Source organism: Muntiacus reevesi, chromosome 9, assembly GCF_963930625.1.
Source record: "Muntiacus reevesi chromosome 9, mMunRee1.1, whole genome shotgun sequence".
NCBI classification, from domain to species: domain Eukaryota; kingdom Metazoa; phylum Chordata; class Mammalia; order Artiodactyla; family Cervidae; genus Muntiacus; species Muntiacus reevesi.
Window position 1 is genome coordinate 11,511,510 of NC_089257.1, and position 15,695 is coordinate 11,527,204.

General features: G+C 36.7%; 2 protein-coding genes across 2 annotated transcripts; both read right to left on the reverse strand.

Annotated features, from left to right (window-relative positions):
- Positions 1-360: 360 nt before the first annotated feature.
- LOC136175612 (olfactory receptor 4C13-like) lies at positions 361-1,290 on the reverse strand. The gene has a single exon (XM_065945863.1). The coding sequence runs from the start codon at positions 1,288-1,290 to the stop codon at positions 361-363; it is 930 nt and encodes a 309-aa protein (XP_065801935.1).
- Positions 1,291-9,469: 8,179 nt separating this feature from the next.
- LOC136175613 (olfactory receptor 4C16-like) lies at positions 9,470-10,438 on the reverse strand. The gene has a single exon (XM_065945864.1). The coding sequence runs from the start codon at positions 10,436-10,438 to the stop codon at positions 9,470-9,472; it is 969 nt and encodes a 322-aa protein (XP_065801936.1).
- Between the last annotated feature and the right edge of the window lie 5,257 nt (positions 10,439-15,695).

Consider the following 15,695-nt stretch of genomic DNA (forward strand, 5'->3'; position numbering starts at 1 on the left):
TAGTAGCAATGTCGACTTCATTGGATTATTACAGAGATCACTGCTAAATATGAAGTTTTTTTCTATTTTTTTTAATTAATTTTGTTTTATTAGAATGAGTTTATTGATCCACACACATGATGAAAGTATAAAATCTAAGTCCCAACCTGGTAAAATGGCCCAAACATGCAAAAGTAGTCTCCTGCTAAGTTTCTCCTGACTTTCCTTGTACCCATTTTTTGTCCCCCCTGCAGGATCTATGATGTATACTGGTTATTTATTTTCCTTTTATCTCATAGATATTCTCTGCTGAAAGCATCAGCAATGTCCATTTGACCTTTGCATTAGTAGAATCAATGTTGGGCTTCCTGTACATTTTATCTATCCATCATCTGAAATCACTTTTCTATTGCACAAATTCCTAATGGCATTTTTCATCTGGGCATTTCTTAAGGTATAGATTAAAGGATTTAACATGGGAGTTATCATGGTGTAAAACACAGTAACTGCTTTATCAATCGGAAAGGTAGTTGCTGGTCTCAGGTACACAAAAATGCAGGGCACAAGGGTTATGATGACGGCTGTGATGTGGGAGACACACGTGGAGAGGGCCTTGTGCTTCGCCTCCAAACTGTGTGTCCTTAGGGTGTATGCAATGACCACATAGGAGCCCAACAAGAGGAGGAAGTTTAACAGACAGAGGAAACCACTGTTGGCAGCAACAAAGAGCCCTAGAGTGTGGGTATCCGTGCAGGCAAGTTTGAGCAAAGGGGTCAGGTCACACATAAAGTGATCTATGACGTTAGGGCCGCAGAAGGGTAACCTGAAGATGAAGAGGATCTGAATGGTTGCATGAAGAAAGCTTCCCACCCACACCACTCCAATCAGCAGCCAACACAACTGCCAGTTCATGATGGTTGTGTAGTGCAACGGCTTGCAGATGGCCACGTAGCGGTCATAGGCCATCATGGTGAGCAGGATGACATCAGCGCCTCCAAATAAATGTTCCGCAAAGATCTGAGTCATGCATTCATTGAAAGGGCTAGTTTTTGTTTCATGGAGGGAATCTACAATCAACTTTGGGTTATTGACAGAGGAGTAACAAGCATCAATAAAAGAGAGATGAGCCAGGAAGAAGTACATTGGGGACCGCGATAATGGGCTGCCTGTGATGGTGACCAAGGTGAGCACGTTCCCCACCATAGAGACGATGTAGATGAGCAGAAAGACGGCAAATGTGACTTTCTGCAGCTTTGGGTTCTGTGTCAGTCCCAGTAGGACAAACTCTGTCACATTGTTCCTATTCTCCATGTATATTATATTATGGTTAATTACATAACCTGAAAAAAATACATCGTATTAGCTCAACCTTGAATTCATTATTCTTTCCATGTAATAACTGCCAAATTCTATTGAGTTCTGAATTCTGAAGAGTATTTTTTTTCTCTTGATAAAGGAAGAAAATATTACTGATCTCTTGAAGTTAACTCAAATCCTCTCCTAGGAGTTTAGAGTTGGAGACATGAGGAGCCCTATGCCCACACAGCAGTAGACCATCTGCGCACATTTGATCATTTGAGCTGACCCAGAGCCTAATGTGAGTCATCAGGTCTTACACAGAGCAGTAGCAAAGCTGACCAGGTGGTTCAGTGAGAAAGAATTTGCCAGACGATGCAAGAAAAATAGGAGAGGCAGCTTTGATCCCTGGGTTAGGAAGATGCCCTGGAAAAGTGAATGACAACCGACTCCATCCTTGCTTGGAAAATCCCATGGACAGAGCAGTCCAATGGTCTACAGTCCATGGGGTCATAAAGAGTTGGACATGAATGAGTAAGCATATAGTTGTATCTAAGCCCAAGAGGTTGAAAATGGATGTAAAAGTTATGAATGGCTGATGGATTTTCTCGCTACTCTTAGGAAATGGGAAACCATGTAAGGGAGTTGAGAATGTGAGTATAAGGATGAACAGAGATTTGAGAAACAGGGAATGTTGCATAAAATTCCAGTGAAGATATTTGTGTGATATTTATGATAGGAGGATTCAAGACTGAAAGGAATACAAGAATAAAAGAATGAAACTCGAACACTTTCTAACAATATACACAAAAATAAACTCAAAATGGATTAAAGATCTAAATGTAAGACCAGAAACTATCAAACTCCTAGAGAACATAGGCAAAACACTCTCCGACATAAATCTCAGCAAGATCCTCTATGACCCACCTCCCAGAATATTGGAAATAAAAGCAAAACTAAACAAATGGGACCTAATGAAACTTAAAAGCTTCTGCACTACAAAGGAAACTAAAAGTAAGGTGAAAAGACAGCCCTCAGATTGGGAGAAAATAATAGCAAATGAAGAAACAGACAAAGGATTAATCTCAAAAATATACAAGCAACTCCTGAAGCTCAATTCCAGAAAAATAAATGACCCAATCAAAAAATGGGCCAATAAACTAAACAGACATTTCTCCAAAGAAGACATACAGATGGCTAACAAACACATGAAAAGATGCTCAACATCACTCATTATCAGAGAGATGCAAATCAAAACCACAATGAGGTACCATTACACGCCAGTCAGGATGGCTGCTCTCCAAAAGTCTACAAACAATAAATGCTGGAGAGGATGTGGAGAAAAGGGAACCCTCTTACACTGTGGGTGGGAATGCAAACTAGTACAGCCACTATGGAAAACAGTGTGGAGATTTCTTAAAAAACTGGAAATAGAACTGCCATATGACCCAGCAATACCACTTCTGGGTATACACACTGAGGAAACCAGATCTGAAAGAGACACGTGCACCCCAATGTTAATTGCAGCACTGTTTATAATAGCCAGGACATGGAAGCAACCTAGATGCCCTTCAGCAGACGAATGGATAAGGAAGCTGTGGTACATGTACACCATGGAATATTACTCAGGTGTTAAAAAGAATTCATTTGAATCAGTTCTAATGAGATGGATGAAACTGGAGCCCATTATACAGAGTGAAGTAAGCCAGAAAGATAAAGACCGTTACAGCATACTAGCACATATATATGGAATTTAGAAAGATGGTAACGATAACTCTATATGCAAAACAGAAAAAGACACACAGAAGTACAGAACAGACTTTTGAACTCTGTGGGAGAAGGTGAGGGTGGGATGTTTCAAAAGAACAGCATGTACATTATCTATGGTGAAACAGATCACCAGCCCAGGTGGGATGCATGAGACAAGTGCTCGGGCCTGGTGCACTGGGAGGACCCAGAGGGACCCGGTAGAGAGGGAGGTGGGAGGGGGGAACAGGATGGGGAATACGTGTAACTCTATGGCTGATTCATGTCAATGTATGACAAAACCCACTGCAATGTTGTGAAGTAATTAGCCTACAACTAATAAAAAAGTAGATAAATAAATAAATTAAAAATTAAAAGAAAAAAAATTAAAAAAAAAAAAAGAATCAGACTATATATGAGTTGACACAATTTGTAGCAGAACATTAGTATGGGAAAGTAATGAAAAGATACAGGAGTGACAGTAACAAAATTAACATCTTTCCCATAAATTTCCCTAACCCAATATTCTATAGATATACCTTTACCAATAGATTACTATATGCATGGCATGGTTGAGTGCACGCTAAGTCGCCTCAGTCATGTCTGACTCTTTGCGACCCCATAGACTGTAACCCAACAGGCTCCTCTCTTCATGGGACTTTCCAGGCAGGAATAATGGAGTGGCTTGCCATTTCCTTCTCCAGGCAATCGCCCTGACCCAGTGATCAAACCCACGTCTCATGTCTCCTGCTTTGGCAGGTAGGTTCTTTACCACTAGCGCTCTTCATACTGTGCAGCGATAGAAAAAAAGTGGACATGCCAAGTAAACAGAGATCAATGCAAATTTAAGCTTAGAGCCTCAGCCTAAGATGTGTGGCTGTCAATACTGGTGGGTGGGCCCATCTGGGCAGTGACCCCTGGGGACAGCTGGGAGGAAATGGATTCTCAACCTTGCCAATGAGACTTTCAGGCTGGCAAAGCTTCCTGGGCCCTCCACATAACGGCCTACCTTTGCTCTAACAACCCCATTTCTAGGAGTTTATCCTGAGGAAGCAGATAAAGGGACAAACAGCTGTGTGCACAGATGCTGGCTATAGAGCTATTTATAAGATCAGCAAATGTCCCATCATGAGGACTGGATTTAATGACTCACAGAATAGGAGGCAGCTATCAAAGTGATGGACACAGACAGACAGACCAGACAACAGGAAAAGGACGGGGCAGAAATACACACACACACTGTTCAGTAACACTTAACAAATCAGCCGTACCTTATGACCCACTGCCGTTTCACAAAACACATTCATGCATACAAACCATCTACAAAAATGCACACCCAGCCATTAACTGCAGTTCATTATTTTTGGAGAGAATGATGGGGGAGTTGCGGAGGGGTCAGAAAAAAAAGGACAGTTCCTTTCCAACAAGTACACTTCTGGACTGTTAGTATATGAAGTCTCAAATAATCAGAGGCTAAATGTGTGATATTAGTAAACTGCTAAAAAAAAATGTGTTTGCAAATGTTGCACAAATATATATGTACATTATGAATGGACCATTCACCTTTCAAACACAGAGCTGCATGCAAGAAGTCATCCATCTAGAGAATTGATCGGGGATAAATCTATGTGAATGGTATCGTTCCATCCATATAGCGAAAATAATCATAGCACACAATAGCAATAATTATGTCATTAACTTAATTTGACAGATGAAAAAACTGAATCCCATCAAGATTAAGAAATTTGTAAAACCCAGTTGGCTAACCTACATTTATTTTGCCATCATATACCTTTTATAATAATTAGGATTAATCATGACATTGCAAACAAAATTTAAAGACACCACACACACAAAAATACATCAGCATGATTGTTAATTGATACAAGCCATGACTTGTTTAGTTCAAACATGGATATGTAGAACTCCTTTGGAACAACTGCTATGCATAATATGGGTCTCTTTGGCTTCTTTAAAATTGGAGATGACTGTTCCTCAGTTTAATGTAGGGTTAAATTTTTTTTCTGTATTGTTGCCATAAAAGTCAATTCTTTCTAATCCTCTGTGAAAAGTAGTCATGAAAATAAGTAAAAATCCTCTGTGTGTCTTCATCAATGTGCTGGGTACATTTATATTCACATAAAAGCCTGTGAGGGGTATTAATCTTCTCACTTAATATTAGAAGAAATAAGAATATAAGGTTGCAAGAAATGCACCCCAGATCAAGAAGCTGCAGGTGGGAAAAGGCAAGATTCTAATCTGGGTTTCTAATTCCCAAACTAAGATGCTCAGTCACTGGGATTGTCATTTTCAACATTTTGCAGAAGTATGAGGTGAATTGTTTCTTTTACTATTAAAAATAAATTTTAAAATTTACTTCTTTAAAATTGCTATTGTTTTTGAAAAGTGTTAAAACATAATTACTATATACATAAACTCATATCAATGGACATGAGTCTGAGCAAGCTCCAGGAGATGGTGAAGGACAGGGAAGCCTGGCATGCTGCAGTCCATGGGGTCACAAAGAGTCGGACACAAGTGAGAAGCTGAGCAACAACAATATATATAAAGTAACAATCTTTACTGAGCATCACCAAGATTGAAGAACGTACCTTCTGGTCTTAGATGATATTAATGATATTTGAGGGTATTCAGAAGTAATCCCAACTTCAAACTGACCTCCTCTTAAGATAAGGAACTTCCAATAAGAAAGAGGTGACACATTCTGAAAGAAGCTATTCAGAGAACTCAATATCAAATCAATAGGAGATAAATCGTTCTGTATGTTTGCATATTTCCTTCTAGCCTAAACAGCCAGTGAAATTTCACAGGAAACCTGGAACTTGAACTTAGAATACATTGATATAGAAAACCATGGAGAAATGTTCATCCATGGATGGTCTACTCCAAAAGTCAGCAGGCAGAAAATGTGGTGGAAACACCTTCAAATGGATATTTCAACTCTTGATAAGTCTTTCTCTGGAAATGTAAATTACAAGTAAAGTCATTTTCAGTTGCATGTGTGGATGTTTAACAAGGTTCCAATACAGGTTCAAGGACTTTGTCTTATAGCTGCTCTTTTCTCTCCCAGGAACTAATTATCTGCTTTGATGGAAAGGCTTTTTCTTAGAAGCAGGTATTCTGAAGAGACATGCTTGAGAAACACTCATTCTTGAGTGGGGAGTTGTATTCCCTGCACTTGCAGCTAAAATAGGTGAATCCCATTTATAGGAGCCTGGTTTTCTAAGCAGGACACATGCCATGTGAATGACAAGGAGAGTAGTGTTCCAGCCTTGGGACCTGCGCTGTGGTTAATTTGTGCACTCATGTCAGAGAGAGAACTTCTTTCTTATTTTCAGTATCATGGTTCCTGGAAACCCAGTACTGATTTCTTGAGAGCTGAAGCAGCGAGGCCATAAAACTAATGGCAGCCATTTAAAAGTATTTGAATACAAAGCTTGTTTTTCACAACCATCAGAAGGCTATGACTATAGAGAGAAACTCTGAAAAGTTTTTCAATAAGTTATGCCTGGGACAGTTGTGACAGACATCATGGAATACTGAGTGACATTACACATCTGGATAGATACGTAAAACACAGGAAATTAGTTCTGATTTCAAAGTTAATTATTGGACATCTCTGTCACTTGGTATCATTTTGGTCCTTGTAGGAAGTATGTAGTGAGAAACTATTGAAGTATTACTTTGATTTCTTGATAACTACTGAAGCTGATAATTTTTAATGTTATATTATAGGCTATTTCTATGCCTTTTTCAGAAGTTATTATTTTTTTTTAAGATCTCTGTGCAATTTAAAAAAGGAGTTCTGGGTTTCTCATCACTAAATTGTTGGCGATTTATATATATATATATATATATATATATATATATATATATACATACATATTCTAGATATAGTTCTTCTTTCATAAATATGCATCATATATAGAATGAATTTACATATACAATTTGCACATAAATTTAAATATAGTGTAAAATTTTGTACATGTGAATGTAGATACAACTTTTTCCTACTCTGTGAATTGCCTTTTTATTTTTAAAGTGTATGATCTCTAATGATCAGAAGATTTCAAATATTAATAATGTTCAACTTTTTAGTTTCTTTATAGTTCTTGATTGTAGTTTTTACAGAATTTTTATAGGTTTAGCTTTGACTTCTTGATCTATGACTCATTTTGAGCTAATTTTCGTCTATAGTATGAGATAGTGGTTGAGGTTCCTTTTTTTCATATAATGATATCCAATTGATGTGGTAAAATTTGTTGAAAAATATATTTCTGCTTTAATTACTTTGATATCTTTGTAAAACTTTTTATCTATTTAAGTCTATTTATGGACTTTCTACTATGTTTCAATGATTTTTATGTTTATTCTTATATCAATACTTCACAACCTTGCTTTTGTTCATTTGGTTGTTTTTATATTTTTAGTTTATGTTACGATACAGTTGATTAGCAATAATGTGTTAATTGCATTAACAGCAGCAAAGTGATTCAGCTATACCCATACAAGCAACCTTTGCTTTTTAAATTATTTTCCCACTTAGATTATTACAGAATATTAACCAGAGACGCCTGTGCCATACAGTAGGTCTTGATTATCTATTTTAAATATAGCAGCATGCACGTGTCAATCCCAAACTCACAGTCTATCCCTCCCCTCCCCCCTTTTTCCCCGGGTTATCATCATTGTGTTCTCTAAGTCTCTGAGTGTTCCTGTTTTATAAATAAGTCTATTTGTATCTTTTAAGATTCTGGCATATAAGCCATATCATATGATATTTGTTTTTCTCTGTCTGACTTGCTTTACTTAGTGTGATAATCTCAGGTCCAATCTTGTTGCTGTAACTGGCATATTTCATTCTTTTTAACTGCTGAGAAATATCCCACTGTATATATATATACTGTGTCCTGTTCCTCCATTCTCTGTTACGACATTTAAGTTGCTTCCAAGTCTTGGCTGTTGTAAACAGCACTGTGATGAACCTCAGGCAGCATGTAACCTTTTGAACCATGGTTTTCTCCTAATGTATATGCAGGATCCGTATGCTGGGTCACACAATATTGAGTTTTCTAAAATACCTCTATATTGCTCTCCTTAGCTATTGTATCATTTTACATTCACAGCAGGAATGTAGCAGAATTCCCATTTGCCCATACCCTCTCCAGCATTTATCATTTGTAGACGTTTTTAATGATGGCCCTTCTGAAAGCTGTGAGGTGATATCTTATTGCAGCTTCAACTTGCATCTCTTTAACACTTAGTAACATTGAGCAGTTTAACATGCCTGCTGTCCATTTGCATGTCGTCCTTGAAGTGTCTGAAACAGGATTATTTTCCTTCGCTAAAACTGGTGTGTGTGCCACCTATTCATCCCACTAATTCTCCTTTGGAATTTCCAGAAACCGCTATACTGTTTCCTGATTCTAGTTTTTTGTTTTCAAGAAAGGAAATTCAAAATTCATATATGTGTACATAAACAATTCTTTCTCAAGCATAAATAACTTCTGACTTATCTCATTCAGCATATTCAATATATTAATATTTTGAAATTCACTAACATCAACTGTCTACACTCTATCTCCAACCCCACATAAATCTATTTATTTTATAATATATATGCTATATTTATACTAGTCCCCCATTATTTTTTCAATATCATGATTGGTATGATTGAAGAGAAAACTTAATATTGTCCCCAAATTAGAAGAAATCATATTAGAAGTACAATGTGCATGTGAATTAAGTCACTTCAGTCATGTGAGGAACACAGTGTAGATTTTATTTAAAATGTTAAACTGAGAAGAAACTTAACAATGTAAACCTTCTTAAGACTGAAAAAAACTGACCTCAGAATGTTAACTTTCCATCTGAGAAGGAAGGGTTTGGCTTAAAACATATGGTAAAAATTTGGAGTGAACAATAAATAATTGAAAGAAAAAAATTGCTAGATTATATGCTGTCTCTTACTACATGAAGCCTCTGCAGTTATTTGAATCTAGTGTTAATCAGGGGGAAAGAGGCTAATTGAAGGCATTGAATAGATATGATGAAAGAGAAGCTTTTAATAAAAGTTGAAAAAACAAAAAACATATTAAGTTGTGTATATAAGAATATAGGGCAAGGTTTAGAGGAGCAAACAGTAGACAGCAAGGTGAAGAAGGGTGGGGAATACATTAGATGAAAACCACATAGACATTGATACCAGCAAGCGAGATACATAGAGACGCAGCATCTAAGCTCCTGGGCCTTAGAACCTGCTTATACCTGCTGTCCTCTCGTCCTCTACGTAAGACTGACCCAACGCTAACGAGTATGTGTGTGCACACTGCTTTTCAGCCTTAAGGGCAGGGGCTGTCACACCCGAAGATAGAATTATACTGACTTCACAATGAGACGAGAATGGTCTCTATGAACTTCTTCTAGGTCAGTTCAAACACTGAGCAAATCTTGAAATTTCTATCCATCTTTTGTCATCTGGCATCAACTTCTTACTCCATAACTTCCACATGGCATTTTTCACTTCTGCATTCCTCAGAGTATAAATCAGAGGGTTGAACAAAGGTGTCCCAATTGTATAAAACACAGCTATCATCTTATCCATGGAGAAGGTGGTAGCCGGGCGAGTGTATATAAATATGCAAGGACCAAAGAACAAGATGACCACGATGATGTGGGAGATGCAGGTGGAGAGGGCTTTTTCCCTCCCTTCAACGCTGTGTTTTCTCAGAGAGTGCAAGATGATGACATAGGAAAACACCAGCATGATAAAACTCACTGTGCAGATGGCCCCGCTGTTGGACACTAAGAGGAAGTTGGTTACATAGGTGTCTGCACAGGCAAGTTTCAACAAAGGCTGCAAGTCACAGAAGTAGTGATCAATTACATTGGGACCACAGAAAGGCAGACTCAAGACTAGAAAAATCTGAGCTGATGAATGCACGCAGGACCCCAACCAGGCCAGGGACATTAGCACACCACAGACTCGATGACTCATGATGGTCGTGTAGTGTAGAGGCTTACAGATGGCCACATAGTGGTCAACAGCAATGAGGACAAGGATGAAGATCTCCAGGCAGCCAAAGAAATGGAATGTAAAGACTTGGATCATGCACTCACTGAAAGAGAGAGTGGCATTCTTCAGAAGGGCATCAGCAATCATCCTAGGAGCTATGGAAGTAGAGAAGCAGGCATCATATATGGATAAGCGGAAAAGGAAGAAATACATTGGACTCCCAAGTGCTCTGCTGGTCTTGATGGTAACAATAATCAGCAAGTTACCCAGCAATATCCCCAAGTAGAAAATCAAGAAAATGACAAACACTATTTTCTTCTTAGTAGGATCTTGTGTCAACCCAAGCAGAATTAACTCAGTCACATTATTTTTCAGCTGCATAATTTCATGAAAGAGAAGAGATGAGTGCAAAATGATTAATCTGCAAAAAATAAGGAAATAATTCATAGGATGTTACATGATATTATGAAATATTGCTTTTGGAGGCCATTGTACCTGTGATTTCTTTATGACTCATGTTAACACTTTGTGTGATAATTTTTAATGGTCACTGGAAAGGTTTACTGTGAGTTTCAAATAAGCTTCTGAAAGTAATAATTTCCTATAAGATTTTCTTTTTAGAAAGCTTTCTAAGTTTGATATCATTATTGATTAAATTTTCCAATTTGTTGAATGTATAATTAAGAGATAAGTCTTTGTAATTTTTTTCATTTGTTTGTCATTTTCAAAAATTTTATGGCACATATTTGTCATGGTATATCACTTGGGATTTAGGATATACATGACTGCCTATGGAGGTTCATGATATAAAGTCACACTACACCTTTAACTCTGTTAAAAACATCATACATAAACACTCATGTATCACATCATTGCTATACATAGAGATATACAATCATATATGTGTATACATATATTTAATATGTTCTACCTCTTCCTTGAACTCTTATTCCAATTATTGCAGCTTGAGCAATGGAACAGGAAATATACCCTTTAAATAATCTGCTGTTATCATCTTGAATGTGAAATTTTGTATTAGACAAATACTAACAATCAGAAATAAACATTATTTCATATGCCATTATCTCATATATCCCAGGTTACCTTTTTTCCAACATCTAAAAACACTATTTAGAATACTCAGAATTCCTGAAGTTGCGGTATTAAATGAAGGATGGTGGGTTATTACTCAAAAGTTAGTATTTTTCTCTTAAGTATCTTAGATCTGGAGTAATTTTGGGCGATGGCTGTGTGTCATCAGATGGTTGGTAAAGGATCCAATCATGGTTTTATTCCCAGGAGAGTTTGTATTTTTCAAGTATCTGAAAATTTGCAAGTCTCAGAAAAAAGCAAAGAAGGAGAAGCCAGAAGATGTACCTTTAAAAAGAAGCAATGCTGGTTTTCAATAGATATGGTCTTCACTTCTACTCTTCAAATGGATGTTACAAATTTAAAATGACTATATTTGTTAAAAATAAAGAGAGAATCTTTTGACGTGGGAGCTAGGAGAGAAGAGCTAAAAGAAAAGCAGGCAGGCGAGGCTGAAAAATGGATAAGGGTGAAACATTATCTAGTTAGCATTAGGCAGATTCTTCCATGCTTAAAGAGCTGTCTTACGGCAGAGGCCACAGGGAGAAGCATTGCTTAATTTAAGGAGGCTCTTTGTCCACTTCCCTCTGACTCAGTTGCCCTAGATGTCCATCTTTAGAGGAAATTCTACACTCACTTTATTTCTATGTAGAACTTGCCATTCTTTGTGAAAAGTTTAACAGATTGTCCGAAGATTATTTATCACTCAATAGTCCAAGTGAAAGAGTATATAATCTACCCTCGTTGAGCTCCTCACTCTGTCCCCATGATTCCTGATTATCTGACACACAGACACCTTAGAAAACAGCCGGTCTGGAGTCAAAAAGTGCCCCCAAGGTGCTCATTATTCATGCCATGTATATATATATATATATATTTATAAATATATCAATAAATTAATATTTCTTCTCTTTTCATAACTTATTAGACATAGAACTGGTGTCTGGTGGAGGGGTCAGGGTAAATAAGACCAAATGTGGAAGAATACTGACAGGTACAAATATTGATTTAAAGGAAATATTTCTACCCAATATTTCTCAGCAGTGCTCATCCCAGGTAAATGGCACATTATCTTTCACCTTAATTATACTTTTCAGACTCTTCATGGCCATGTTTCTTTCAAAAGTTTTCTGAGAATTAGGTATTCACCTTTTCAAATTAAACCTTTGAAATGTGGAAAGTGCCAATTAAAAGCTTATGATGCTATTTTGGGAGAATATAAGGAGTAATGATTCTATACTGTGATATACAATACTCTGTGCAACGTTGTCACATGGAGATGGAGAAGTTGCTATTCTCCCAAAGCTATGTGGAGGTCACTGTCTCCATGAACCTTATGTCTTATTTCTAGGACTCCTAGCTCCTAGTGAGGCTTTATCTTGTCACACTACCTTATATCAACATTATGTATGAACTTTCTTACACTCTGCTGTCTCTAGAATTTGTAATGAAAACAATAACACATGAAATACATTCCTTTATTATTTAATGACAATAATGAGTTTTAACATGTCAAGATTCATTGAGTTCATAACATCATTTTTTCTCATTTGTGTTCATTTATTTCTTATATTAACAGTAAATCTTAAAAAAAAAACTTTTTTTTGTTTTGCAGAGTTCTGTGGTAAAAAGTGCATTCAAAATAGATATGGAAATATATTAGAAATTTGTGATGGATAATTTTGTAATTACACCACTAGAGTAAAACATGGAAAATGTTTTTCACCTACCTGCTAGAGGACAGTAAGTGTCGATTCTGACCATCCCTTTTGGCAGCAACCTGTTCACAGAGCAGTGAAAAAAAGGCTCTTCTCTGAATTCCAGGGGGAATATTTTAAGAAATAATGACATAAGGTTTTGGCTTCATAATGTTCTCCCTAAAGTTTTCCCCACTATGCTAGTCAGAAACATCTCATATGTAATAAACAGCTTTCATTTGTTTATTTAGCTTATTAAGAAAACAAGTTAATTTTTCTCATGCCCTTTAATCACACATAAACAAGTATTTGGAATTCTTAGCTTCTTCACACTGAATAATCTTACCAGTGAAAAGGAGGAATAAAACAAATGAATGATAGAGAGAATAGGTGAAAAAAAAAGAAAGAAAGAATAAAAATAGTTATTCATGTAAATCCATGGCTGATTCATGTCAATGTATGACAAAAACCACTACAATATTGTAAAGTAATTAGCTTCCAACTAATATAAATAAATGGGAAAAAAAGAAAAAAAAGAGGATAAGTTAAATAAATTATGGAATGTATAAAAATATAGCTATTCATTAAAGAGAAACTGGGTCATTCAGAAAGAACTCTGCTCCCTGTTGGTACCTAAATTATCCTTCCTGGTGTTCTAACTTAGCAGATCAGAAACGTGTGCTATAATATAGTCAAAGAAATGAGATATTTAGATAGGATCATGGACTCAATGGACATGATAATAATGACACAGGGCATGAATTAAGTATTTGAAGTAAAAAAAAAAAAGCATAATCTAAACTAATCTTAGCTCTGCCCTTTTTAGCTGCCTGATTTGAGGTAGGCACTCTACACTTCTACTTCTTAATGTGCAAAATAAGTATAAAAATGATAGTAGTAACTACAGAGACAGCAATTCCCAGGCAGGTTGTTAAGAAGTCCGGGGTCCCCAAGGAGGAGAAAGGGGTCTGGTGCTCTCAAGGAGAAAAGGACAAATGCTTTTTTCTATACATCTTAGTCAATATAACAATGTATCTTGCTTGTTTCTCCTTAAGAAGAAATTTCTGAAGAATCTTGTTATCTTAAAATGTATACTATGGGAGTAAATGTATAGTATGGGAGTGGGTCTGGTAATATCTTTCTATTGTTAGTTCTAATCCTGTCATATTAAAATGTAAATTGTGGGAGTGGGTCTAGTAAGATCTTTACAACCTTGAGACATCCTTTTGATTTATTGTAATAATCAGTTGAAAAAGTACCTGATTCCCTTTTCTAAGACTAGCGAGGGGGGCACTCTCCGTCCCCTCCTGATGTCTGTGTCAGAAGCTCTCTCTGTCTCTTTTCATACTTTAATAAATCTCTGCTACACGAAAGCTCTTTAGGGATCAAGCCTGGTCCCCGGTCCTGAAGCTCGATCTTCTTCTTCAGAGATCACGAATCCGACACGGTTCACCATAAGCTCTCACCACCTTATGTGTTTTTAATGAAGCCTAAATGACAAAGTATCTTTCCTTTACAATTAGCTTTAGCTAATATTATTATTATATTATTAGTACTATATAATAAGATTGTTTCTCATCTGTTTTATGGATGAAATGATACCACTTACATAGGTTGCAATCATGCCATGCATACAGCAAGCATTAAAAGTATATTTATTAGTTATTTTAAAGTTATTATATATAAAAATATATCAATTGTATTACAGTAGCTTCTGTATCTTTTCATTACTTTCCCATTACTGATGCTCTGTTACACATTATGTCAATTATTAAAAATAGTCTGATTCCAGTGATCCTTTGTGTTTTCCATCCCCCTGCTTAAACTCAGTACACTTCATACAGATAAAGGTCGTTCCTAGAATAACATCCACATTCACTCTTTCTCAAATCTGTCTTCATCCTTATCCTCTCATAGGAGGATAAGGTTCCCAATTCCTTGCACGGTTCCCAATTTCCTAAGAATAAAGGGAAAATCCCTTGGCTCTACATTCATAGCCTTTACACCCATTTTCTACCTTTCATTTCAGGTTGACTGTAACTATATGTGAGATCTATTCAATCATATTAGATTCTGAGCATCTCACATGATGAAATGTGCTCAGACAAACTCCTGTCTGTGTGTTCACAGTGTTCCTCATGTGTCTAACTCCTGCCCCTGAGATGATTTAAGAGATCAGAAACTTTTTTCCTATATCAAAAGAAAAACTGAAAAGAATTTGGAACTCAATAGAGTCAAGGCATTTGTCTTTTTATTACATGTAGAGACTTAGTGAACTCACAGGTGAGCTAATAAAAAAGTATTTTCTCACTTAATTTAATTAATCATAATGTAAGACACATGGAGAATAGGAACATGACTGAGTTTGTTCTCCTGGAGCCCACACAGAATCCAGAGATGCAGAAAATAAATTGTATTTGTTGTTTTCTGTCATCTAGGAAATGTAGCAAATGTGCTCATCATGGTAACCATCATAGTCAGTCCATTACCAAGTTCTTCCATGTACTTTTTCCTGGCCTATCTCTCTTTTATTGATACTTACTATTCCTCTGTGAATATTCCTAAACTGATCACAGATTCACTCCATGAAAAGAAACCATCCTGTTCAATGGATGCCTAATCCAAATCTTTGGGGGACATTTCTTTGGAGGTACTGAAGTCATCCTGCTTACGAGATGGCCTATGATCATGATGTGGCCATTTGCAAACCCTTGCACTATACAAATCTCATGAACTGGCAGGTGTGTGGGCTGCTAATTGGAGTGACATACGTCTGAGGTTTTCTTCATGGAATCATACAGATCTTCTTCATCCTCAGATTACCCATCTGTGGCCCTAATGTCATAGACCAC

Bases quoted from the DNA above. Each gene is read 5' to 3' on its own strand.
- LOC136175612 (XM_065945863.1), bottom strand. From the start codon at position 1,290: ATGGAGAATAGGAACAATGTGACAGAGTTTGTCCTACTGGGACTGACA.
- LOC136175613 (XM_065945864.1), bottom strand. From the start codon at position 10,438: ATGCAGCTGAAAAATAATGTGACTGAGTTAATTCTGCTTGGGTTGACA.